General features: G+C 45.6%; 1 protein-coding gene across 1 annotated transcript in view; it reads left to right on the top strand.

The window, feature by feature from the left end:
- Window positions 1–27,631, top strand: part of LOC146808477 (transient receptor potential cation channel subfamily M member 2-like) — a 1,642,641-nt gene that overhangs the window by 539,028 nt on the left and 1,075,982 nt on the right. Inside the window, exon 13 of the mRNA XM_085623575.1 lies at window positions 2,881–2,997. Coding sequence (XP_085479701.1) covers window positions 2,881–2,997 — 117 coding nt within the window. The remainder of the gene's footprint in view (window positions 1–2,880; window positions 2,998–27,631) is intronic.

The raw sequence follows: 27,631 nt of genomic DNA on the forward strand, positions 1-27,631 counted from the left end.
CACCCCGGGGGAAAGTTCCGACTGCCTTTCGAGTTGGACCCTTGGACTGTCACGCGAGTCTGTGGAACCCTGGTCACGGCGGCCAGGAATGGTGAAGAAGTCACGAGAAACGTATCGTTCTTCAAGAAGGTCCCGGACGGTGGAGAGGAAGAGGGTCCTGAGCAGGAAGATGACGGGCCAATGGCACACACGAGCCCCAGGACGGCCACGGAACAAGAACCAGCGGCAGCAGGAAGGACTCCCCACAGTGCCGAAGAAGAGGTGAGCGCCCCGACCGCCTCAGCCCAAGGAGGTCAGGAGTCGCAAGAGACACAGAACCGCCCCCACAGAGCAGGCGCAGACTGTTCGGAGGATATGCGTCTCACCCCTCCCGATGGGCGCAGCCAAAGCAGGAACCACCTACGCCCATGCCCGCAGCCATCCCAGAGGTACCGAGACTTTGTGGCCCGCTGTCATCTCCCGAAGCCGAAGTGAGCTGCGCCTAGACCAAGTAAGACTGTTCTGTGTTGATGTTGTGTCTAGAAACCGGCAGAGACTGTGTTTAGAGACTCTAAAGAAATGTGTGGCCATGGTCGCTATGTTTATTGTTGTTTCTCAAGTTTTTCTATTCGTGGGTAAAGGAGGAATGTAGTAGTGCCAGGTGGACCCGTCCACTGTCGTGGGGGTCCCTGGCCAAAGTGAAAGCATGTTCCCCCTGCGAGCGTGCCTCCTGTGGACGTGCCTGACGTCCAGGGAGAGGACACGTGGTATAAGCAAATAAAGAGCCCGGGACACCGGGCGTGGCAAGCGGTGTTCTAGCCACCAGTTGGAGACACGTGTGTTGTGGCCCCCATTATTTCTAGGCCTGTGGCCCAACACTACAGGTCTCATCTCGCAGGAAAAACAACGATTCAGGAAGCCAGGGCGTTAAAAAGGTAAGTGAAGAGTCCAAAAGCTTTGAAGAATCCTAGCGCGATGTTTCCCTGAAGAGATCCGGAAGGCTAAGCACCTTCTAGAGCCTGGGTGTGGCTTTAAATACCTCAGCCACACCCAAGGACGTCCTTTTAGGCAAGCGCGTTTCAACGTGCTCACGCTGCGTTCTGGAATCTACACAGCGCGAGCAAAAGATACACGCGTCTCTCTGAAATGCCTCTTCCCACTTCGAGACATGAACGGGGAAAGCGCTTGAAAGCGAGCGCCTCCCTGAGTTCTCCGCATCTTCTGTAGAGCGCAGCTGTTCGCATCTTATTACATACCGGAGACCCGAGCCTTAGAACAATAGTTGTTTTCCCAACAACCATTGGCAAAATCAAATGCACATTATTTTGTTTATAGCGCAACATTATAACATTACCCAACTAAATAAATACAAATACATGATTATCATTTACATACATGTTTTATTAATACTTTCCTGGAGTGCTGGATGCACGGGATAGGGGTGGGTTTTTAATGGGGAGGTTAATCGCGAATCTTTTGTTTAAGGAAAGTGGGTTTATGACAGGGACAGAGCTTTGTGCCTAATATGCTGACGCACTGGTAACCAGTGCAGTTTGGCTCAGTATGCTGAGACCAATGCGCACTTTGGAATTTTATATATTTAGCAGACAACCATGTTCTGCATGACTTGCAGGCACTGGATAAGATATTCCTGATACCAAGATACAAGACATTCGCATAGTCCAGTCTGGATAGGATCAGTGATCTAACCACCATGATTTGGGCCTCATGAAATCCAGAAACAGTATTTCCCCACCGCTGACACCTGTGCACTAAATGCAAGCTGGGTGTCAAACAGTACACCCAACTTTTTTGCCACTGCCGTGGGTGTCGGGTGAACACTTCCAGGCAAGTCCCCACCCACCTGGAAAGGAGATCTCGTCCTTACAATACTTTTGAAGCAAAATTAGTAGTTTTTGTGTGATTTATCACGCCACACACAGTTCATACATTACCTCACCATCCTTTTCACATTGTTTTAGATTCTTTGTCTTTCATGGACTCATAATTCACATCTGCTGCATGTTTCATTGACTGATTCTTGGTTCTGTCACATGTTCTCTGTAGCCCATCCCCCTATTTGTACCGGCCATCAGATTGTTCCATTGCCAGTCATAGAGGCCCAGGTAGGGTGCATTCAGCTGCCCCTGATCTGGCAACTGTTTTCATCTGGACGCACTTCACTTCATCCAGGCTCACAGGCTGCAGAAAGTGGCACAACTATTATTTATTTAAATGACAGAAGATGATTAGTGATGGAGGCAGCTTACTAAAGTTCCAGTTGAAAAAGTGATTATTGATACGATTTGAAAATTAACCAAGACCCCTGAGAATGTGGCATGTTAGTCATGAAACATGAGTTGGCTGAAAGTGAAGAATACAGTGCAGAAATGAGGAAATAGATGACTAAAACAATTTTTTAAAATTGAAGATTAAGACTGAATTTATAATTATATTTACAGGTTTAATGGGAACTCATTAAAAGCGCCTCCTTGACACTTATCTGCTCCACCAGTGGTGTAGATTGTGACTTTTCCAACAAAATCTATCACATTCAAACACTTTGGTTGCCTCTACAGCTAGAAATGTTTAGGACTCCTTGGGTTCAACTTTTTTTTATCACTCTGGAAAAAGAAAGTAAGAAAGTGGACTACATTGGGAAAGAGTTCCTGGCCTTGCTACCTTCATTAGGGTGGTGACCATTGCATGCACCAGTTTTTGGTGGAGCTCCTGCTCTGCTGAATTCAATCCTCTTAAACATTTAATGTATTTGATATTAATTTATAATTTTTATGAACCGAGCTCACCAAACAAAGAGGTAATAGTAACAATCTGCATATTCCGCCCCACAAACCTATGGTCTAACCTGACTGTTTGGTGTTTTTCCTTCTTCTGCAATAGAGCACACCTCCTACTAATCCACAGCCCCTTCCAACAATAGAATATCTCATCCGCGACCTTCTTATCTGGGCCGTCGTTCAGAACCGAGGGGAGCTGGCAGAAATAATATGGACAGAGGTAAGGAACACTTCATCTTCAAAGCTGTAACGCAGACTATGGTGTCACCAAATTTGACCTACAAAAATAGAGACTGCAGAGCATCAACCACAAATATTTCTTAGAGATATGTATATGTAAGTGGATATAGATGTACTATTCCTGACTCAGTTCCTTGTAAATTTATATTTTGTCAAGTTACGCAGAGGTAGGTTTAAAAATAGTAAATTTATACTCAGCCCTAAGTACCTACATTGACAATATGATAGTAGTTGATATTCTAGTTGATATTTTTGCAGGCATCGGGATTCGTGACTCATTTTTCATAGCTTGGGGACGCAGTACTCCCAACCTGCTTACCCTAAGCAAATTTTAGGGAATGAAACACTAAGGTGGTTGCAGAATGTCAGTGTCACTTTGCATGTCTCCAGAATGAACAAAATGATGGGAAATGACACCAAACCTACATGTTTGATGGCATGTGTGGTGGTAGATACACATGCTCTACATACTCCTGCCATGTAGTGTGGGGTTTGGAGTTGTGCAACTTTTTTTTCTTCAAAGAAGTCTTTAGAGCCACGAGGTAGAGTGACTACTCCTGTAGGTGTTATCGAACTCCTTTGTTAGAATGTTTTCTCTCCACCGTTGGGTTCGGATGTGTGTGCCTCTCTTTAAGTTTTAACTCCGTTTGGGACCAGTCTTCGATACTATCCTGTCTTTGACGGTATATTGTAACTCAATTGCGCTTTTCTCATCCGCTGCGGCTCAATAATCTTTGTCGGGTAGGCCATCAATCGATTGCCCTTCGGGGCGTCAACCCTCTCGGGCCTACCCAACCACATGCACCATCAGTACGAAAGATGTGTTCCCGATGGAACAAACACCTTTTTGATTTTGCCCGCAGTGTCTCACCAAATTACCACACTGTAATGGTGTTACCCTACTGGGAGGTTCCCTACCCCTTTCTCTCTGGGATAAAGCAGTAACGCTACACAAGTTTATGAGGGGTTCTTTTCTTTTTTTATTGTCAATTGTCAGAATCCCCTGTCGTCCCAATAAAGTCAATTTCAATCAAAGAAATAAAAAAACTAAAATCCTCTTCTTCTGTAGTCCGGTCTCCTCTGTAGCTTCTCTGTAGTTGTGGGGCTGTCTGGACTGGGCCGAAGGACTCCAAGGGAAGGTCAGGGAGGCGCAAAACAAAAGAAGAAAGAAAGAGGGTCTTTAGACACCTGTTCTTTTGTACACGGGGAGGGGGAAATAGGGATGTGTGTACCACCACCAGTGTCCCTAACTGTGCAGTGCCTGGGTTGAGGGACATTCAAGGTGCTCAGTTTGCTGTAGCCCTTCATCTCGCCCACCACTCCTTAAAAGAAAATGGGCGTGTAGATGTCACTTGCCTGTATCCACGACCCTCCGGGGCCGTGGAACGGGGAGAACCTGCCTCCTGATCCCTTCCTGGAGAGCCGGTCCCGTTTGGAGACCAAAGGGAAGTACTTTAAATTGAAACAAGCCGAAGGGTGTGGAGAAGGCGGTCTTGTCTCTGATGTTTGGTTTCAGAGGTATTTGCCAATACCCTTTTGTGAGGTGTATAGTGGACATTATCTTGGCATCTCCGAGTTTTTCAATAAGTTCATCCACCCATGGCATAGGATAGGCATCAAACTTCGATACTGCGTTACGTTTTCAAAAGTTGATACAGAAACGTATGCTTGCATCGGGTTTAGGAACCAAAACAATCGGAGATGACCAAGCGCTATGTGAGGGTTCAATTATGTCTGCCTCTAGCATGGCTTTTATCTCCTGTTCTACAGCCCTTCTTCAGGGTGCGGGGATACAATAGGGTCGTTGTTTGATCAGTTGTGAGGTGGTGACGATAATGTCATGTTCGACTAAGGTGGTCCTTCCTGGAATACCGGACAGAAAGGACGGATATGAAGCACACAGGGTTTTCAATTGTTTTTTGTGTTTCTCTGTGATTTGGGACCCCCAGTTAGGCTGAGGCAGGTCAGAGGCGTCTTGGGGCATTATGGTTACCTCCAACGGTTTATTTGTAGTAACATGGTATACACTAGTACTCGTAGATGGAGACACCGGTCCTTCCCAAGCCTTCAACAGATTAACATGGTATATTTGGCTTGTTTTATTTCTGTGTGGGATGGCCACCTCGTAGGTAACTGGGGTAACCTTACGAAGAACAGGAAAGGATCCCTGCCAGGTGGCTAACAACTTCTTTTCGGTAGTGGGTAAGAGTACTAGATCCTGGTCCCCGGCTACAAATTCCCTCAGTTTGGTGTTCCTGTTATACCATCGCTTCTGCTGGCTTTTGGGATCTTTCCATGTCTGTATGTACTTCTTCCCATAAGGAAGACAAAGTGTCCCTAAGGGATGCACTATACTGCAACAGAGGTGTCGCCTCATCCTCCTCTTTGGTCCATTGCTCCACGGCCATATCCAGGAGTGTACGGGGTCTCCTTCCAAACAACAAATCAAACGGTGAGAACCCCGTAGACTTCTGTTCATGGGTTCGGATAGCGAAAAGGACCAGAGGTAGTAGTCGGTCCCAATCCCTCCCAGCGCGATCGATGCTCTTTTTCAACATCGTTTTGATGGTCTTATTGTATCTCTCCACAAGGCCATCCGTTTGTGGATGATATACTGCCTTCCTTATTTGTTTAATCTTTAGTACCTCACACACTTGTTTCATCAACCGGGACACTAAAGGTGTTCCCATATCTGTTAGCAGTTCGTGTGGAAACCCGACACGTGAAAATAGGGGGATGTATGACGTTACAACGCATACTTTTACAACGCATGCACTTACAACGCAATTTTTACAACGCAACATCCACTACAACGCATTCCATTACATCGCATGACACTACAACGCATTTTTAAAAACTACCTTTACAACGCATTCCATTACATCGCATACTACCTTTACAACGCATACCATTACAACGCATAATATTACATTGCATTTAAGGTAAGTGTTGGATAGTATAGGGGTAAAAATTACTATTCTCACTCCAGGGGGTGCAACAGTAGGGTAAGTGTTGGATAGTATAGGGGTAAAATTACTATTCTAACTCCAGGGGGTGCAACAGTAGGGTAAGTGTTGGATAGTATAGGGGTAGAAATTACTATTCTAACTCCAGGGGGTGCAACAGTAGGGTAAGTGTTGGATAGTGTAGTGGTAAAAATTACTATTCTAACTCCAGGGGGTGCAACAGTAGGGTAAGTGTTGGATAGTATAGGGGTAAAAATTACTATTCTAACTCCAGGGGGTGCAACAGTAGGGTAAGTGTTGGATAGTGTAGGGGTAAAAATTACTATTCTAACTCCAGGGGGTGCAACAGTAGGGTAAGTGTTGGACAGTATAGGGGTAAAAATTACTATTCTAACTCCAGGGGGTGCAACAGTAGGGTAAGTGTTGGATAGTGTAGGGGTAAAAATTACTATTCTAACTCCAGGGGGTGCAACAGTAGGGTAAGTGTTGGATAGTATAGGGGTAAAAATTACTATTCTAACTCCAGGGGGTGCAACAGTAGGGTAAGTGTTGGATAGTGTAGGGGTAAAAATTACTATTCTAACTCCAGGGGGTGCAACAGTAGGGTAAGTGTTGGATAGTGTAGGGGTTTTACCCCTATACTATCCAATACTTACCTTAAATGCAATGTAATATTATGCGTTGTAATGGTATGCGTTGTAAAGGTAGTATGCGATGTAATGGAATGCGTTGTAAAGGTAGTTTTTAAAAATGCGTTGTAGTGTCATGCGATGTAATGGAATGCGTTGTAGTGGATGTTGCGTTGTAAAAATTGCGTTGTAAGTGTAGTGCGTTGTAAAAGTTGCGTTGTAAAGGTTGTTCCCCAAAATAGGGTGATCATAGCTTGGGCTACTGCCTTTGTGGTGGTAGATGTCAAGGGAAACACTTCCAGGTACCAGGTGGTGTAGTCCACAAAGACAAGTATGTATCGGTGGTCTCTGGCAGAAGGCACCAACGGACCTACCAAATCCATCCCAACCCTCCTAAAGGGGGCATCGAGGATCGGAAGGGGTTGGAGAGGAGCCCGGGGTAGGACGGGGTTGGTAACTAGCTGGCATCTTGCACAGGAGGCACAGAATCTGGCCACTTCCTGATATACCCCTGGCCGTTAGAATTTCTCTAGTAAATATTTGAGAGTATTCTCCTTCCCATAATGCCCTCCCCCAGTTTGACTATGAGCTAGAGGCAACACCTGTTCACAAAATGTTTTGGGGACCAACAACTGTTCTTTCCCACGGTTCTTCTCTTGTGTACCCCTATATAAAAGGCCCTTTTTGACAAAAAAATAGGGACCTACCTTTCCTGGTTGCTTGTCTTGAACTTGTCCCCAGGCATGCTGTAAGGTGGAGTCGTCCCTCTGGGCCTGACAAAACTTTTGAGGAGGATCTTGAGGAGTCTCTGAGGAGGAAAGGATAGGTATAGGCAGAACACTTTTAGATAGACTGTGTAATGCCCGCTCCTTCCTTTTTTTCACTACGGGTTAGCACCCTCCTATTGGTAGTGGGAGCCTATATGTCATTGTTGGAAAAGAGGGCGCTCTCTAACCACTCCACTAGGGGTGCAGGAGGACTCAGTGAATGCAGATACTCATGGAACTGAGGCAGATCTGTTCCTAAGAGGGTTAATTCGGGTAATTCTGGAACTACTCCTGCCTTCCTCAATTGGGGTTCCCCATTGATCTCCAAAACTACTTTGGCCAAAGGATATAGCCTCTTCTCCCCATGAACACAGGTGACTTGAACAAATTCCCCTGTCACCATTTGTGCTTCTGGGATAAGCTCTTTGGCGATGACAGTGTAATGGCAACCGGTGTCCAGGAAGGCTGTTACTGCCTTTCCGTTTACATGGATCCTAATCCTATATGGGAGGGGACTGCCACCTGTAACCAATACCCGCCCGTGTGTATATCCTACCTCCATGGGTTCTGGGGCGGGGTTGTGTTTCGGACAGTGCCGGGCTATATGCCCCCACTCCGCACAGTGGAAGCATTGAGGTCCCTGTGTTGGTGTTGTGATGGAGGAAGGTTTTAGTGGGGTTTTTGGGAAAAGGGGTCCTTTGGACACTATCTGATGTGTGGGGATTCTATTCAGGGGTTTCGGGGAGGAAACAGAGGGTCGATGGGTTGGGTTTTTGAAATCAGGGGAGCAGTGGTAGGCGCAGGCCAGGTCTACTGCTAGAGTCACGGACAGGTTGGGATGCTGCTTGATCCATGCTCGAGTATTGTATGGGAGAGCATCGAGATATTGCTCCAGATAAATCTTTTCTGTTATCTCATCTGGGGTTGCTGCTGAGGGTTGTAGCCAGCGGTTCCCAAGGTCCCTGATGCGGAAGTATAGAGCCCTGGGGTTGTCCCCTACAGTCCACTTCTCTTTACTGAACCGGCTACGATAGTATTCCTGAGCACACCCTAGTCGTTCCAGTATGGCTTTTTTGACATCGGGGTAGCTGGTTGTTCCGTCTGGATTAGCGGCCTGATAGGCTGCTTGTAATTCACCGGAGAGTAGGGGGGCTATATACTGACACCAACTCTCCGGGGGCCTGGAGGCAGTGGTTGCAACATGCTCAAAATTAACAAATAAATAATCCGGATCGTCCCCGTTCTGAAACTTCTGTAGAACTGACCCAGGCACGTTGGGATGTATCCTAGAGCTGGCAATAGCATCCGTAAGCCTCAAGATAGCGGTATCTTGAACCTGCTGATTATTGGACAAGAGAGTGGCCTGGTCTTTGAGAGCTGCCTGAAACTCCTCCCGCTCATTTCTTGCCTGTTTGGTCTGCTGCTCCATAACTAATTGTAGATGGCGCTGACCCTCAGCTAACTGTGTGATGATGGCCTCCATGGTTACGGGTTGGGTCATTGTTTCAAGACCCTAGATCCCACTTCTGACACCACTGTAATGGTGTTACCCTGCTGGGAGGTTCCCTACCCCTTTCTCTCTGGGATAAAGCAGTGACGCTACACAAATTTATGAGGGGTTCTTTTCTTTTTTTATTGTCAATTGTCAAAATCCCCTGTCGTCCCAATAAAGTGAATTTCAATCAAAGAAATAAAGAAACTCAAATACTCTTCTTCTGTAGTCCGGTTGCCTCTGTAGCTGCTCCGTAGTTGTGGGGCTGTCTGACCTGTGCCGAAGGACTCTGAGTGAAGGTCAGGGTAGCGCAAAACAAAAGAAGAAAGAAAGAAAGAGGGTCTTTAGACACCTGTTCTTTTGTACACGGGAGAGGGGGAAATAGGGATGTGTGTACCACCACCAGTGTCCCTAACTGTGCAGTGCCTGGGTTGAGGGACATTCAAGGTGCTCAGTTTGCTGTGGCCCTTTGTCCCGCCCACCACTCCTTAAAAGAAAATGGGCGTGTAGACGCCGCTTGCCTGTATCCACGACACTCCGGGGCCGTGGAACAGGGAGAACCTGCCTCCTGATCCCTTTCTGGAGAGCAGGTCCCATTCGCGTTTGTCAGGGGGTCTTCTTCTGTCTCTGTAGATCTGCCCATCTGGCTGACTCCTTCCGTTGTGTTCCGCGGGGTGTTCTTGCCTCTGAAACTCGCGTCGGTCCTCTCCTCCGCTCGCTCCGTCTGCTTGCTGCACCTCTTGTTGTTGGACGCCACACGAAAGACTGTCGGATTCTTCCTTTATCCCAGTCTATGGTTCCGGCATCAGGAGGCGCAACGTCTAGACCGTCACCACTGCTTCCGGTCAAGGGTGACTCGGTGGCCATCTTGGAATTCTCAGCATTTTCCGTATCGAGCCGGGATGGAATCTCGGTGTTTCCATCACACACACACTGATCAACACCAGATGTGTAACTTTTGCCTGTTGTCAGATCACCATGAGGCCGACTGCAACATCTGAGTACTGTTGCCCGAGTCCCTGCTCCAAATAAAAAGAGTTCCCCTTCCATTTCTAAAGGTAGGCAGACCGCCACTGACATCTGTCCATGGTCAGATCCGAAAAGGTATTTTGGATGACCCGCCTTTGGGCCCGCCACTGAAAACTGCTCTAAAGACTAAGGGCCAGATGTACGACCCTTTTTTGCGGCCACAAACGGGAGATCCTCCTGTTTGCGGCAACAAAAAAGGGTAACAGCATGTACAAATGCTATTTTGTGAGTCACTGACTCACAAAAAAGCATTTGTAACACTCCCTATTAGGAAGGGGCATCCCTTCCTAAGAGTGAGTCTACATGCTATGTACTAATGTTTTGCGGCCGCATTTGCGACCGCAAAACACTCGCAGTTTACCACCTACTTCAAGTAAATCACTCTCAAAGGTGAAGGTGTCCCGAAGGGACCCCTTCCCCTTTGTAAGAATGTGGTAAAATATTTTTTAAGAGCAGGCATTGGTCCCAGAGACCACTGCCTGCCCTTAAAAAAATTAAACTGAAAAGTTTCATTTTTCTTCTTTAAATGCATCCCGTTTTCCTTTAAGGAAAATGGGCTGCATTTAAAAAAAACCTGCTTTATTAAGAAAGCAAATGCAAAAATAACAATTGATGGACAGAATGCAGAACAATGTCATACATTCACCCCAGTACAGAGATCTGGGCCTAAATCCATCGTTTTTTTGCTCACCATGCCATTCCAGTTTGAACCCAGCCATATGCAAATCAGTCTTGACCCTGTGCCCCATGGGAACAGTCCAGCCCGAACTGCCAAGCCAGGTCCTCCCTGGACTGGAAACAAGCATCCTAGGACCGGTTTCGGGCTTTCAGCCCTCGTCAGCCAGGATAGCTTGATTCCAGTGGCATGGAGAGCAAGGGACTCACGTCTGAGCATACCCTTCCCACTCGGGGTGACAAATGCAAAAATAACAATTGATGGACAGAATGCAGAACAATGTCATACATTCACCCCAGTACAGAGATCTGGGCCTAAATCCATCGTTTTTTTGCTCACCATGCCATTCCAGTTTGAACCCAGCCATATGCAAATCAGTCTTGACCCTGTGCCCCATGGGAACAGTCCAGCCCGAACTGCCAAGCCAGGTCCTCCCTGGACTGGAAACAAGCATCCTAGGACCGGTTTCGGGCTTTCAGCCCTCGTCAGCCAGGATAGCTTGATTCCAGTGGCATGGAGAGCAAGGGACTCACGTCTGAGCATACCCTTCCCACTCGGGGTGACAAATGCAAAAATAACAATTGATGGACAGAATGCAGAACAATGTCATACATTCACCCCAGTACAGAGATCTGGGCCTAAATCCATCGTTTTTTTGCTCACCATGCCATTCCAGTTTGAACCCAGCCATATGCAAATCAGTCTTGACCCTGTGCCCCATGGGAACAGTCCAGCCCGAACTGCCAAGCCAGGTCCTCCCTGGACTGGAAACAAGCATCCTAGGACCGGTTTCGGGCTTTCAGCCCTCGTCAGCCAGGATAGCTTGATTCCAGTGGCATGGAGAGCAAGGGACTCACGTCTGAGCATACCCTTCCCACTCGGGGTGACAAATGCAAAAATAACAATTGATGGACAGAATGCAGAACAATGTCATACATTCACCCCAGTACAGAGATCTGGGCCTAAATCCATCGTTTTTTTGCTCACCATGCCATTCCAGTTTGAACCCAGCCATATGCAAATCAGTCTTGACCCTGTGCCCCATGGGAACAGTCCAGCCCGAACTGCCAAGCCAGGTCCTCCCTGGACTGGAAACAAGCATCCTAGGACCGGTTTCGGGCTTTCAGCCCTCGTCAGCCAGGATAGCTTGATTCCAGTGGCATGGAGAGCAAGGGACTCACGTCTGAGCATACCCTTCCCACTCGGGGTGACAAATGCAAAAATAACAATTGATGGACAGAATGCAGAACAATGTCATACATTCACCCCAGTACAGAGATCTGGGCCTAAATCCATCGTTTTTTTGCTCACCATGCCATTCCAGTTTGAACCCAGCCATATGCAAATCAGTCTTGACCCTGTGCCCCATGGGAACAGTCCAGCCCGAACTGCCAAGCCAGGTCCTCCCTGGACTGGAAACAAGCATCCTAGGACCGGTTTCGGGCTTTCAGCCCTCGTCAGCCAGGATAGCTTGATTCCAGTGGCATGGAGAGCAAGGGACTCACGTCTGAGCATACCCTTCCCACTCGGGGTGACAAATGCAAAAATAACAATTGATGGACAGAATGCAGAACAATGTCATACATTCACCCCAGTACAGAGATCTGGGCCTAAATCCATCGTTTTTTTGCTCACCATGCCATTCCAGTTTGAACCCAGCCATATGCAAATCAGTCTTGACCCTGTGCCCCATGGGAACAGTCCAGCCCGAACTGCCAAGCCAGGTCCTCCCTGGACTGGAAACAAGCATCCTAGGACCGGTTTCGGGCTTTCAGCCCTCTTCAGCCAGGATAGCTTGATTCCAGTGGCATGGAGAGCAAGGGACTCACGTCTGAGCATACCCTTCCCACTCGGGGTGACAAATGCAAAAATAACAATTGATGGACAGAATGCAGAACAATGTCATACATTCACCCCAGTACAGAGATCTGGGCCTAAATCCATCGTTTTTTTGCTCACCATGCCATTCCAGTTTGAACCCAGCCATATGCAAATCAGTCTTGACCCTGTGCCCCATGGGAACAGTCCAGCCCGAACTGCCAAGCCAGGTCCTCCCTGGACTGGAAACAAGCATCCTAGGACCGGTTTCGGGCTTTCAGCCCTCGTCAGCCAGGATAGCTTGATTCCAGTGGCATGGAGAGCAAGGGACTCACGTCTGAGCATACCCTTCCCACTCGGGGTGACAAATGCAAAAATAACAATTGATGGACAGAATGCAGAACAATGTCATACATTCACCCCAGTACAGAGATCTGGGCCTAAATCCATCGTTTTTTTGCTCACCATGCCATTCCAGTTTGAACCCAGCCATATGCAAATCAGTCTTGACCCTGTGCCCCATGGGAACAGTCCAGCCTGAACTGCCAAGCCAGGTCCTCCCTGGACTGGAAACAAGCATCCTAGGACCGGTTTCGGGCTTTCAGCCCTCGTCAGCCAGGATAGCTTGATTCCAGTGGCATGGAGAGCAAGGGACTCACGTCTGAGCATACCCTTCCCACTCGGGGTGACAAATGCAAAAATAACAATTGATGGACAGAATGCAGAACAATGTCATACATTCACCCCAGTACAGAGATCTGGGCCTAAATCCATCGTTTTTTTGCTCACCATGCCATTCCAGTTTGAACCCAGCCATATGCAAATCAGTCTTGACCCTGTGCCCCATGGGAACAGTCCAGCCCGAACTGCCAAGCCAGGTCCTCCCTGGACTGGAAACAAGTATCCTAGGACCGGTTTCGGGCTAGCAGCCCTCGTCAGCCAGGATAGCTTGATTCCAGTGGCATGGAGAGCAAGGGACTCACGTCTGAGCATACCCTTCCCACTCGGGGTGACAAATGCAAAAATAACAATTGATGGACAGAATGCAGAACAATGTCATACATTCACCCCAGTACAGAGATCTGGGCCTAAATCCATCGTTTTTTTGCTCACCATGCCATTCCAGTTTGAACCCAGCCATATGCAAATCAGTCTTGACCCTGTGCCCCATGGGAACAGTCCAGCCCGAACTGCCAAGCCAGGTCCTCCCTGGACTGGAAACAAGCATCCTAGGACCGGTTTCGGGCTTTCAGCCCTCTTCAGCCAGGATAGCTTGATTCCAGTGGCATGGAGAGCAAGGGACTCACGTCTGAGCATACCCTTCCCACTCGGGGTGACAAATGCAAAAATAACAATTGATGGACAGAATGCAGAACAATGTCATACATTCACCCCAGTACAGAGATCTGGGCCTAAATCCATCGTTTTTTTGCTCACCATGCCATTCCAGTTTGAACCCAGCCATATGCAAATCAGTCTTGACCCTGTGCCCCATGGGAACAGTCCAGCCTGAACTGCCAAGCCAGGTCCTCCCTGGACTGGAAACAAGCATCCTAGGACCGGTTTCGGGCTTTCAGCCCTCGTCAGCCAGGATAGCTTGATTCCAGTGGCATGGAGAGCAAGGGACTCACGTCTGAGCATACCCTTCCCACTCGGGGTGACAAATGCAAAAATAACAATTGATGGACAGAATGCAGAACAATGTCATACATTCACCCCAGTACAGAGATCTGGGCCTAAATCCATCGTTTTTTTGCTCACCATGCCATTCCAGTTTGAACCCAGCCATATGCAAATCAGTCTTGACCCTGTGCCCCATGGGAACAGTCCAGCCCGAACTGCCAAGCCAGGTCCTCCCTGGACTGGAAACAAGTATCCTAGGACCGGTTTCGGGCTAGCAGCCCTCGTCAGCCAGGATAGCTTGATTCCAGTGGCATGGAGAGCAAGGGACTCACGTCTGAGCATACCCTTCCCACTCGGGGTGACAAATGCAAAAATAACAATTGATGGACAGAATGCAGAACAATGTCATACATTCACCCCAGTACAGAGATCTGGGCCTAAATCCATCGTTTTTTTGCTCACCATGCCATTCCAGTTTGAACCCAGCCATATGCAAATCAGTCTTGACCCTGTGCCCCATGGGAACAGTCCAGCCCGAACTGCCAAGCCAGGTCCTCCCTGGACTGGAAACAAGCATCCTAGGACCGGTTTCGGGCTTTCAGCCCTCTTCAGCCAGGATAGCTTGATTCCAGTGGCATGGAGAGCAAGGGACTCACGTCTGAGCATACCCTTCCCACTCGGGGTGACAAATGCAAAAATAACAATTGATGGACAGAATGCAGAACAATGTCATACATTCACCCCAGTACAGAGATCTGGGCCTAAATCCATCGTTTTTTTGCTCACCATGCCATTCCAGTTTGAACCCAGCCATATGCAAATCAGTCTTGACCCTGTGCCCCATGGGAACAGTCCAGCCCGAACTGCCAAGCCAGGTCCTCCCTGGACTGGAAACAAGCATCCTAGGACCGGTTTCGGGCTTTCAGCCCTCGTCAGCCAGGATAGCTTGATTCCAGTGGCATGGAGAGCAAGGGACTCACGTCTGAGCATACCCTTCCCACTCGGGGTGACAAATGCAAAAATAACAATTGATGGACAGAATGCAGAACAATGTCATACATTCACACCAGTACAGAGATCTGGGCCTAAATCCATCGTTTTTTTGCTCACCATGCCATTCCAGTTTGAACCCAGCCATATGCAAATCAGTCTTGACCCTGTGCCCCATGGGAACAGTCCAGCCCGAACTGCCAAGCCAGGTCCTCCCTGGACTGGAAACAAGCATCCTAGGACCGGTTTCGGGCTTTCAGCCCTCGTCAGCCAGGATAGCTTGATTCCAGTGGCATGGAGAGCAAGGGACTCACGTCTGAGCATACCCTTCCCACTCGGGGTGACAAATGCAAAGAACGATGGATTTAACCCAGATCTCTTGACTGGGGGAGAATGTGTGCATTGTCAGCATTCCGTCCATCATTTGTTTGTTGTAACGCTTTTTGCCCTAAGTGGGATGGGTATTCCCAGACGTGGGACCCCTGCTCACTACGCCACTGGAGTCAAGCTATCCTGGCTGATGACGGCTGATAGCCAGAAACCGGTCCTAGGATGCTTGATTCCGGTCCAGGGAAGACATGGCTTGGCAGTTCGGGCTGGACTGTTCCCATGAGGCACAGGGTCAAGACTGATTTGCATATGGCCATGTCTAAACTGGGGTGGTGTAGTGGGCAAAAGAACGATGGATTTAACCCAGATCTCTTGACTGGGGGAGAATGTGTGCATTGTCAGCATTCCGTCCATCATTTGTTTGTTGTAACGCTTTTTGCCCTAAGTGGGATGGGTATTCCCAGACGTGGGACCCGTGCTCACTACGCCACTGGAGTCAAGCTATCCTGGCTGATGACGGCTGATAGCCAGAAACCGGTCCTAGGATGCTTGATTCCGGTCCAGGGAAGACATGGCTTGGCAGTTCGGGCTGGACTGTTCCCATGAGGCACAGGGTCAAGACTGATTTGCATATGGCCATGTCTAAACTGGGGTGGTGTAGTGGGCAAAAGAACGATGGATTTAACCCAGATCTCTTGACTGCGGGAGAATGTGTGCATTGTCAGCATTCCGTCCATCATTTGTTTGTTGTAACGCTTTTTGCCCTAAGTGGGATGGGTATTCCCAGACGTGGGACCCGTGCTCACTACGCCACTGGAGTCAAGCTATCCTGGCTGATGACGGCTGATAGCCAGAAACCGGTCCTAGGATGCTTGATTCCGGTCCAGGAAAGACATGGCTTGGCAGTTCGGGCTGGACTGTTCCCATGAGGCACAGGGTCAAGACTGATTTGCATATGGCCATGTCTAAACTGGGGTGGTGTAGTGGGCAAAAGAACGATGGATTTAACCCAGATCTCTTGACTGGGGGAGAATGTGTGCATTGTCAGCATTCCGTCCATCATTTGTTTGTTGTAACGCTTTTTGCCCTAAGTGGGATGGGTATTCCCAGACGTGGGACCCGTGCTCACTACGCCACTGGAGTCAAGCTATCCTGGCTGATGACGGCTGATAGCCAGAAACCGGTCCTAGGATGCTTGATTCCGGTCCAGGGAAGACATGGCTTGGCAGTTCGGGCTGGACTGTTCCCATGAGGCACAGGGTCAAGACTGATTTGCATATGGCCATGTCTAAACTGGGGTGGTGTAGTGGGCAAAAGAACGATGGATTTAACCCAGATCTCTTGACTGGGGGAGAATGTGTGCATTGTCAGCATTCCGTCCATCATTTGTTTGTTGTAACGCTTATTAAGAAAGCAGTCACAGACATGGTGGTCTGCTGACCCCAGCAGGCCACCATCCCTGTGAATGCTAGCCATTCCTAAAGGGGTTGCAAATTGCGCCTGCCTCATTGATATTAATGTGGCATGCAAGTTGCGACCCCATTAGGAATCGCAAACTGTGTCTGAGACACTGTTGTGCATTCCAATTCACGAGTCGCAGATTGCGAGTAGCAAATGCGACACAATTTGCGACTCGCTAATTGGCAGGTCTTACATCTGGCCCCTAAACCTTCGGCTTTGGCACTGACCTCCTCGGATCGACCGCATTCTTCGGTCTCCAGTAAGCCTTCTTGACCGATACGGAAGCTGTCTTCAAATTTTTCGGTGCCGAAAAATAAATTATCTAAAGCCCCAATTTTGAAATCAACCGAAACTCTCAAAGCATTCCGCAGTCTATGTCACCGGTCAAGCCAATTTTTGAAAAGATGGACATTAAACAGAGAAAAATACAAATTCAAGTAGGCACAGAGCAAATTATAGCCTCTCCTCCTCCTAAGAGGCAGTTACAATTTGAGGAGGCCTTGGACATTCCTGTACCTCCATAAAAGAGGTCTAAAGACAAGGCTACTAGCCCTGCACATCGTCCTCCGCCACCACCACCTCCTTCATTACCATAACCTTCACCATCTTCTCCTTGTCCTCCACATCACAACACCCTAGATAATACACCTCCAGATTTACCTACAGGGGGTTTATAAAACCATTAGGGGACCCAAATCCTTGGGACTTTTGACACAGACCCCTTAACTCCCAATTACCTAGATTTTTACCCCCTCACCCTTCACTACATAAAGCTGCTAGTGCGTACCAAAATATAATTGCCAGGGCAGTTACCTATCATGAAGTACGACTTCATAGGGAGTCTCTAGAACAAGACTTCCTCTTTGATGCACTGTCATCCACCCATAAGGACTCACAGTTTCTGCCCATGCTTCCAGGCATGTTACGGCTCATGGATGACATATTTAAAGAGCTAATATGGGCCCGAGTGATAACCCTGCGAGTTGATAGGAAATATAAATCGGTTCCCTCAGACTCACTTTTTATACGCAGCCAGATCCCACCATATTCCATTGTTGCTACCACAGTTTGTAAACCAGCAAATAATCAAGAAAATGAGGATACCACACCTCCTGAGTAGGAGAGCAAATGCATTGATGCTGCTAGGAAACATGTTGCAGCTCAAGCAGCCAATCATTGGCAACTCCCAAGCCCTACTTGCAAATTATGATGGGGCCCACTGGGATGAAATGGAAGAATTGCTGCAGTATCTCCCCGAAGAACACAAAAAAGAGGTCTGCAAGTTGTTAGCAGAGGTCAGGCTATCACTAATAATTCCATCCGATGTGCCTTAGATGCAGCAGACTGCTAGTGGCATTAACACCGGTATACTGCTGAGGAGACACGCCTGTCTCAGGTTTTAAACCGGATGTTCAACAGCCAGTTTTGAACATGCCTTGTGATAAGGAACATTTATTTGGCTCTCAAGTGGACTCTACTTTAGATAAGGTGAAAAAAGATTTTGACACCGCTAAAGCAATGGGAGCTCTGCAGACTCTTTGGTTGCTTTCACAACCTACAAGGGTGAATACAAATACTTTGCAACAGATGCCTCCACTTCCCAGCAAAAAGCAGGGACAGTTCACATACACTAAAGAATTGTATATAGGCTCCTTTTGAGGCAATAATAACAGAGGAAAGGTAGAGTGTGCATCAATACGCAGTGCAGCCTACACTTTTAAACAGTGACTGCCCCATCCTTCCCACCTGATCACACAACACCTGTCGGAGGAAGATTACAGTCCTTTCACTTGGTCTGGAAAACCATCACAACAGACCAATGGGTAGTAGCATTATCCAACACGGCTACTGTCTGGAGCTTATTACCCCAACACTCACCTTCCCACCTCGCAATCACAGATTGTTGCAACTAGGCCTGGGAGGTAAACTTCGCGGAGCTCGCAGAGTGCAGAAAACTCCACTTTGCGATGTGCAGCTGGGTTTTTTCCCCGCTCACAATCACAAACGGTAAGTTCGTGATCACGAATGGTAAGTTTGTGAGCACGAGCTGCCGCTCGGGTAGAATTTCTTCCTGAGCAGCAGGAATACCAGCACAAACTGCAGTTTGTACTGCACTTCACAACTCGCGGAATTTCGCAGAGATGTTTTGTAACTTTGCAGAGTTCCACGTAGCAAAACTCCGCAAACTACATCCGGGCCTAGTTACAAGATCACCTAACGCTTCTGAAACAAGGCTATATTGTCAGTTCCCCCTCAGCAGCAACACACTGTACTTTCTAATTCCAAAGAAGGACGGGTCACTGAGACCAAAACTAGATTTCATACCTCTCAAATACGACATCCTACCAGAACACTTTCACATGGTCACTTTAGAAGATGTAATTTCACTTCCACAGATAGGCGACATTAAGGCTACTTTGGCCCTAAAAGACACCTATTTCCATATACCATTCATCCTTCTCATCGCGTATACTTCATGTTTGTGATAGCAAGAAAACACTACCAATTCACCTCAGCACCAAGGTTCCTTACAAAGTGGCTAGCAGAGATAGCAGCACATGTGCGTTGACCAAAACATTCATGTATTCCCATACTTGGATGATTGACTAATCAAAGCCAACAGCCATTTGCAGTGTCAGCAACACATACAGCTGACAATAGATCTGCTCCACAAATTGGGGTACACCATCAATGTCCCCAAGTTCCACCTTCAACATCTTCAACTTCAACCATAGGTGGGAGCAATCCTCAACACACCATTAGGGATAGCCACGCCCAATCTCGCTCTGTTACCCCTACATAAAATGGGGAACAGCCAGATGGATAGTAAAATGCATTCAAACTTGCTATATTAAAGCCAAAATACCTGTACTTGTAACTCCCAGAGCACACTCTACTCATAAAAAGGGAGCAACTATGGGCCCGATTCACAGAACTAACTTAAGACAAAATCCTAAACTTACTACTTTTGGTATTCACAGAAGTTAGGATTTTGTCTTAACTTTGACAAACTTAAGACAGACTTAAGACTGACTTAAGACTGACTTAAGACTGACTTAAGACAAACTTAAGACAGACTTAAGACAGACTTAAGACAAACTTAAGACAGACTTAAGTTAGGATTTTGTCTTAAGTTTGTCTTAAGTCTGTCTTAAGTCTGTCTTAAGTCTGTCTTAAGTTTGTCTTAAGTTTGTCTTAAGTTTGTCTTAAGTCTGTCTTAAGTCTGTCTTAAGTTTATCTTAAGACAAAATCCTAACTTCTGTGAATACCAAAAGTAGTAAGTTTAGGATTTTGTCTTAAGTTAGTTCTGTGAATCGGCCCCTATGTCTTTTTCTTAGGTAATATCCCCACAGCTGAAATTTGTAAAGCAGCTACATGGTCTGCACCACATACATTTACTAAACACTACTGTGTAAAATTGTTAGCACGCCAACATGCCAATGTCGGTCAGGCAGAGCTACATACCCTTTTTCAAACTACTGCAATTCCCACAAGATAGCCACTGCTTCTTAGGAGGGACTGCTTCACAGAGAATGCAGAGCATTTACTAAACACTACTGTGTAGATGTGCTATCATGCCAACAAACCAATGTAGGTCAGGCAGTGCTACATACCTCATGTGTATCTACAGCCATACATGCCATCAAACAAATTATGTTACTTATTGTGTAAGCATCTGTTCGTGTCATGTAGAGCTGTGAATTCACATGGGCCATCCCTCCGCCCTGGGCGCTTCTGGCCATTGCAGTCATGTTTTAACTACTTTGGCATGGACACCTTTATTCTCATCCTTTCCTTACACTCCTTTCTCACCTGCCTGCGGGAAAACAATCTAACAAAGGAATCAATACCCATGTGTAATATCACCAAGAGGAGGAGTCACTCTACCTCATGACTCAAAAGACTTCTTCGAAGAAAATCAAGTTGCACAACTCCAAGCTCAAGACTAGATGGCAGGAGTATGCAGAGTATGTCAACCTACAGCACACAATGACACAAACAGATGCTAACAGGGTAAGTAACATAATCCTTCCCTTGAATCCTTGAACTCTCAGGTTTTTGGGAGATGGTAACAGCCATTTTGAATCATTGGGTATAAGTTTTCTAGTGTTCCACCGCATCCTTGCTAGGCAATTTTGACAAAATGGCGCTGCAGCCAGGACCTTGCTACTTGTATTCATAAATCATTGGAAAAGAGTTGTTTCTCTAAGAGCTTGTTGGATAATCATTTGAGGAATACAGAGAAGTAATCCAGAATCAGGTTTGACACTGAATAGTTATGTTTGGGACCACATTGCCACGGAAATGTATTTTTTGGTTTGCTAATAGATGTCAGGTTTTGGCTATGTATGCATATGAGCTCCTCGGGATCAGAACGATGTTCAGATTGGGTCCACCTCTCAATACCCACAATTCTGCATACAATAAAGGCACAGAAGCTTGGAGTGATTGAGTGATGGAAAGGGTAGTGGGGAAGGGAACTGCCAGGAAGGAAACCTGTAAAGAAAAGGTAAAGACAATTAAGGTCTCCACTCTCACTGCTTTTAAAAGATGGCTTATGTGAATAGTTTTGCTGTGAAAGATACCTACCAAATGGGGTGCTGTCTTAAGGAACCAATGAATTTCCTTATGCACCACATTCAGTCTCATTCATCCTTCCATGCTGATTTGTACAAAAATGCTGCAATACAAATGAATCACAAGTAAATTCAAAAATCCTCAATTAAAACTTTTGAGGTACTAGTGTAAGTGTATAAGTATATGTGTTATATATAAATTCATACTTACCATGCTCACACTGAAAATCCCATGTATGTTTGTCAATGATGAATATTCTCATCAAGGAACCAAAAAATGTCACCAAACATTGGATTCAGAAAATCCTTTCTTTTCTGTGATGGGAAATATGCAGCCAAGGAACCAAAATCAGCAAAAGCAAAATACCTTTAGGTAAATAATATTTGCTCACAAAAGAAAACGTTAATGGCAAGTGTTCATTTATCTCCCAAGATTAAATGTCACAAGGAAAATACTCCTCTTACAAAAAATAGGTGAACCCGTCTTGTATTTTGGGAGTTTAGGAAAAAAGCAGGAAGTAAAAAAAACACTTGGTGATTCAGCAGCACAATAATCTTAAAGCAAAAAATCAAATAGTCACTTATCTGTATAATGTGGGAAGCCCAGCACACTCTGCTTGTAGAGTGCAAAAGGTCATGAGACTTCCACGAAGAAGAAATGAATTCACATAAATCAAGCCCTCCTTGTGCTTCATAAAATGAAAACACACCATCTGGTGTGTATGAAGAACCAACAGAGAAATCCTTCCCTGTTACAATAACGGGAAACTTGAGATTGGCCACCAAAATCCACAGTTCCATTTAATGGAAAAAAATAGAAATGCTGCCAAAACCGGCAGCCATAGAGCTTCACTTCCTCAGCTCCACTCTAGAACAAAACTGACTTCACAGGTGAATGGAATTACGCATGTCAGCCTCCGTGCTGGTACTCTATTTATAGTCACTCCCCCTCATGACTGATTGAGCTGTTCGCAGTGGATCATGGGAGTTGTAGTGCCTGTATGCCTTTAGAGGAAATAACACTGTATTTCATTATGAGTTTCTTGAGTCTGAATATGAAACTTGAAGGCGCAGGCTTTGTGTCATCTGGTGTATTTCCGTTCAGTAGTAGACATTAAGGTTCACATTTTATGCAAATGAATGTATCATGCTGCAGAGAATCCTCAGAGATGACAGATCTAAAGATAAGATCTTATTTGCAGCCACCATATAAACAAAGATGTGGCATCAGCCATTTTAGGCCTCAGCGACTCAGTCCCCTGCCCTGAAAAAAAGATGTAGGGTAGGGATACCCTGCCTCCTAGACCTGGGTTGAGTCCCTGGGTAAAAAATATAATTTTTGTTTTAAACAGCACCATAGATCCATAGAGAATCCGCATTCCAGCTAAAAAACAATCTCCCCCGCATTTTGGAAATAAGCCCCCTGTAGGGACCAGTGCTCAGGGTGTCAGCGCTATATAATTTTGGGGTAGGTATGTGCAGCTCTCCTTCCCGAGCCCTATGGAGGCCCCAGGAACCCATCCTGTTTGGCAGATCCATTTGTAGTGGGGGTCCATAGCCCCCTCTCTGAGCCACACACAGGCACTGGGGATCCCATTCCCCAGGGCCAACTTTTACATTTTAGGGAGGGGCATACGGCCCCTCTCCTGGAGCCAATTTTTAGCTCTGGGGACAACATCTCCGGGGGCTCAACCAGTGCAATACCTAAGGGATCCCAACCCCCCAGGTCCCTGGGTTTCCCTGCCCAAGAGAGTGCGGGCAGAGAATACAGTGGTGGGAGCTCAAAAGAAAGCTGCTCCCTTCTGAGTGGGCACAAGAACATGAAGCCGGCGCCAGCCGCTCCAGCCATGCACCGCTATTTACCTCATATACTATGTCACCTATGACATATTCTATGACATCATTGATAACATCCCTGCAATAACTTAAATTACATCATTAATGACAACACTGTGCATGGCATGGCGCAAGTTATAGTTACTTTAGGGGCTGAGTTATAACTACTTAGGATAGCTTGACTTTTAAAACAATGTACGTAGGCGCTGCCGGCTACGACGCTGTATTCATGGAAACAAGTAACACATGAATTTCTTCCTATGAACTCTGGACTGATGCAATATAAAACGCCTGTGAAAACAATTTGTGACTTTTATGAGCGTTGAAGAAGTCTCTTTTTGAGACGAAACGCGTTGGCTATAGTCCTTCTGAGTTATAATGTACATTGAATAAAGAATTAATTGGAAATAAAAGAAAACACTTGGATTCCCAAAATCTTCTTTATATGCTCATCATCATGGACTCTTTTTTTTTTAATGCACTGTATTGAGTGCTGAACCAATTGTTGTGATACCTATAACTATAGGCAGTTAATTTCAATGGTTTTGTTCCCTTAAAACAATGTGTTTTAACTTACATTATCACCTAAATATAGCTTACCTTCAAACTTTGTTTTTTTTCAATGAAAATATGTATATATGTATATATATATTATCTACTGGCAGTTGCCAGTAGATAGTTATAGTTAGGACCTATTTACCATAGGAAATCTGCAACATTCTATTCCCAATAAGTCTGGCGGCGATTGCCGAATCTTTGCGAAATTTTTCAAACTTTTGGCCAGCTCTGCTCCGCTCCTACCCTGAAAGTTTTGTGGTGATTCGTCAAGTGGGGGCCGAGAAAAAAGGGGGGTCCCAAAACGCGTTTTCCCCATGCAATTTCCCATAGGATCTGTTGTCGCAGCTACAGCCCGAACCGCTGAACGGAATTACACCAAATATGGCAAATAGGTAGTCCTCAGTTCAGACTCGTGCCTTTTGCATAAATGGTGTGAATCCGTTCAGTAGTTCCTGAGAAAATTAGAGTTAAAAGTACATATACATCTATGGCGGAGGATCCGCGGACCCTACCCGCACCCTGAGCGCACCCTCCCCGAACCGAGCGCACACCCTCCCGATCGCGCGCTGAATGCTAATTGGCTGTCGAGTGTCTGTCTCCATTCGAAACCAGGAACTGTTGGCGGCCATTTTATGCCTCGGTAGAAGCAAGGCCGAAGAAGCAAGGGGAATAAGTGATAAAACATATATAGGGGGTAGAGTGGAAATAGTCTGACCCTCTAGAGGTGCTTAGGGGGTCCCAGAAGGACCCCCTTTTTATTTATTTTTTTAAACGGCGGAATGCACGCACGGTGCGCGCATCCTATTGCGTTTGGTGCACGGATCCTCTCGCGTTGGGTGCGCAGATCCAAGGAAAAATAAAATTGAAAAAGACAAGAAATCATTGGTTGTATGAAAACTTCTACACTGAAAGGTAGGGTGTATATTTCTGTTTTTTAAAGGCATGATTCTTATTGGTTAACAAAAACTGATTGTAAGGAACATTATATATGATAAGCTGATATGTTGAAAAGTCAAGTACACTTGCTGTCTTCTTTAGCAACATTGTGTGCTGAACTTGTGACCTGTGTGCTCAGTGCAGTGTTCCATGACCTGTTTCTATGGTAACAGGCAGAAGGCAGATTGGGGGAAGGGTTGAAATGTATTTCATTTGGAAAGGGTTGAAATGTTTAACCAATAGAAATGTGTGTTTGCTTTTGAATTTATGTGTGAAGGATTGTGATTTGATGTTTACATGTATATGTGTGGAAAATGAAAGGGAAACTTTTCCATTCTTTGTTTTTGCTGAGAGGTGCACAGTGCAGAGAGTCTGTAAAAGAAAATCTGGTGTGTGACTGATATACTTCTTAATCTACAAAACAACTTGAAAGGTGAGTTATTTAATTGTGAGGGGATGTATGTAGACTATTTTAATCAGACTAATGTATTTCTCCTGCTAAAGTGTAGGGAGTACTTTTTTTCTCTACAATCTTATTGACAGTGTGTGTGCATGTAGAAACCATTCTGTGATATGCCTTTGTGTTTTTCATGTGTTTGCAGACAGATAACTATGCTGTTTTTATATTTTGGTAGAATTAGAAACCAGTCATTGTTTATGAATTTGTGAAATGAGTTATGTTTCTATATTAAAATGTAGTACTCCTTCTAGATGAAGAAATGTGTTTTGGTATAGTGCAAGGGATAGTGTTGTTTGTCTAGAATCACACAGTGAGTATGTGTGCATTTGGGTACCACTGTGAGAGAAGCATTTGGTAACATCGTGTATTTGCTGACAGATAACTGTTTTAAAACCTGTCATGTTATCAAGTTTTAGAAGCATTAGAAGCCAGTCTTTGCTTATGCATTGATAAAATAAGTCATGCTTTGACACTAATGTGCTGTACTTTAATATGTAGATTGTGTGTAGTCTCTTTACCCCTTGCACAGTAGTGAATACGTTTTGGTAAGCTGCTAGGGATAGTGTTGTTTGTCTAGAATCACACTGTGAGTCTGTGTGCATTTGGGAACCACTGTGAGAGAAACATTTGGTAACATTGTGTATTTGCTGACAGATAACTGTTTTAAAACCTGTCTTGTTGTCAAGTTTTAGTAGCATTAGAAGGCAGTTTTTGGTTATGCTTTGATTAAATGAGTCAGGCTTTGACACAAAAGTGCAGTCCTGAAATATGTAGATTGTGTGCAGTTCCCTTACCACTTCCACTGTAGTGAATGAGTTTTGGTAAACTCCTAGGGATAGTGGTGCTTGTCTAGAATGACACTGTGAGTTAGTGTGCATTTGGGAACCACTGTGAGAGAAGCATTTGGTAACATCGTGTATTTTCTGACACATAACTTTTTTTAAACCGGTCATGTTGTCAAGTTTTAGTGGCATTAGAAGCCAGTCTTTGCTTATGCGTTAATTAAATGAGTTCGGCTTTGACACAAAAGTGCAGTCCTGAAATATATAGATTGTGTGCAGTTCCCTTACCACTTCCACAGTAGTGAATGGTTTTTGTTAAACTCCTAGGTATAGTGGTTGTTGTCTAGAATTACACTGTGAGTCTGTGTGCATTTGGGAACCACTGTGAGAGAAGCATTTGGTAACATTGTGTATTTGGTGACAGATAACTATTTTTAAACCTGTCATGTTGTCAAGTTTTAGTAGCATTAAAAGCCAGTCTTTGCTTATGCATTGATAAAATGATTCATGCTTTGACACTAATGTGTTGTACTTTAATATGTAGATTGTGTGTAGTCTCCTTACCCCTTGCACAGTAGTGAATGAGTTTTGGTAAGCTGCTAGGGATAGTGTTGCATGCCTAGAATCACACTGTGAGTCTGTGTGAGTCTGTGTGCATGTGGGAACCACTGTGAGAGAAGCATTTGGGGCATTGTGTATTTGCTGACAGATAATTGTTTTAAAACCTGTCTTGTTGTCAAGTTTTAGTAGCATTAGAAGCCAGTTTTTGCTTATGCTTTGCTTTAATGAGTCAGGCTTTGACACAATAGTGCAGTCCTGAAATATGTAGATCGTGTGCAGTTCCCTTATCACTTCCACAGTAGTGAATGATTTTTGGTAAACTCCTAGGTATAGTGGTTGTTGTCTAGAATCACACTGTGAGTCTGTGTGCACTGTGAGAGAAGCATTTGGTAACATTGTGTATTTTCTGGCAGATAACTCTTTTAAAACCTGTCATGTTGTCAAGTTTTAGTAGCATTAGAAGCCAGTCTTTGCTTATGCGTTGAAACTAATGTGCTGTACTTAAATATGTAGATTGAGTGCAGAACCCTTACCTCTTCTAGACTAGTGAATGAGTTTTGGCAAACTGCTAGGGATAGTGTTGCTTGTCTAAAATCACACTGTCAGGCTGTGTACATTTGGGTAAGGATTGTGATAGAAGTATTTGGTAACATGGTGTATTTGCTAACAGATAACGGTTTTAAAATCGGTCATGTTGTCAAGTTTTAGTAGCTTTAGAAGCTATTCTTTGCTTATGCATTGATAAAATGAGTCAGGGTTTGACACTAAAGTGCAGTACCATGTACTATTCTCTTCACTGTGCCAGAACTGAAAATGTAAAAGTTTTACCCAGGCACTGTCCTAGCAGTAGTCTGATGATGTAGTCAGTTTCCACGTACTCATGTTGTGAACCATACATTACCACATAGACTGCTTCAAATGTCTGTGCAGTATGCATGCAGTCTTCTAACATACTATACACTTATCTTTCCCATCTTCAATTCCCTAGTCAGTATCCATACAGTCTAGCAAACATCCTGTCACTCCCTTTGCACTCCTCTAGTGACCCATTCAGTACCAAGTACTAATCCATTCACTGTGTCAAAAGCCAACCACTTATAAATTCACCTAGGCACTCTCCTTG

Source organism: Triturus cristatus, chromosome 8 (assembly GCF_964204655.1).
Source record: "Triturus cristatus chromosome 8, aTriCri1.1, whole genome shotgun sequence".
NCBI classification, from domain to species: Eukaryota; Metazoa; Chordata; class Amphibia; order Caudata; family Salamandridae; genus Triturus; species Triturus cristatus.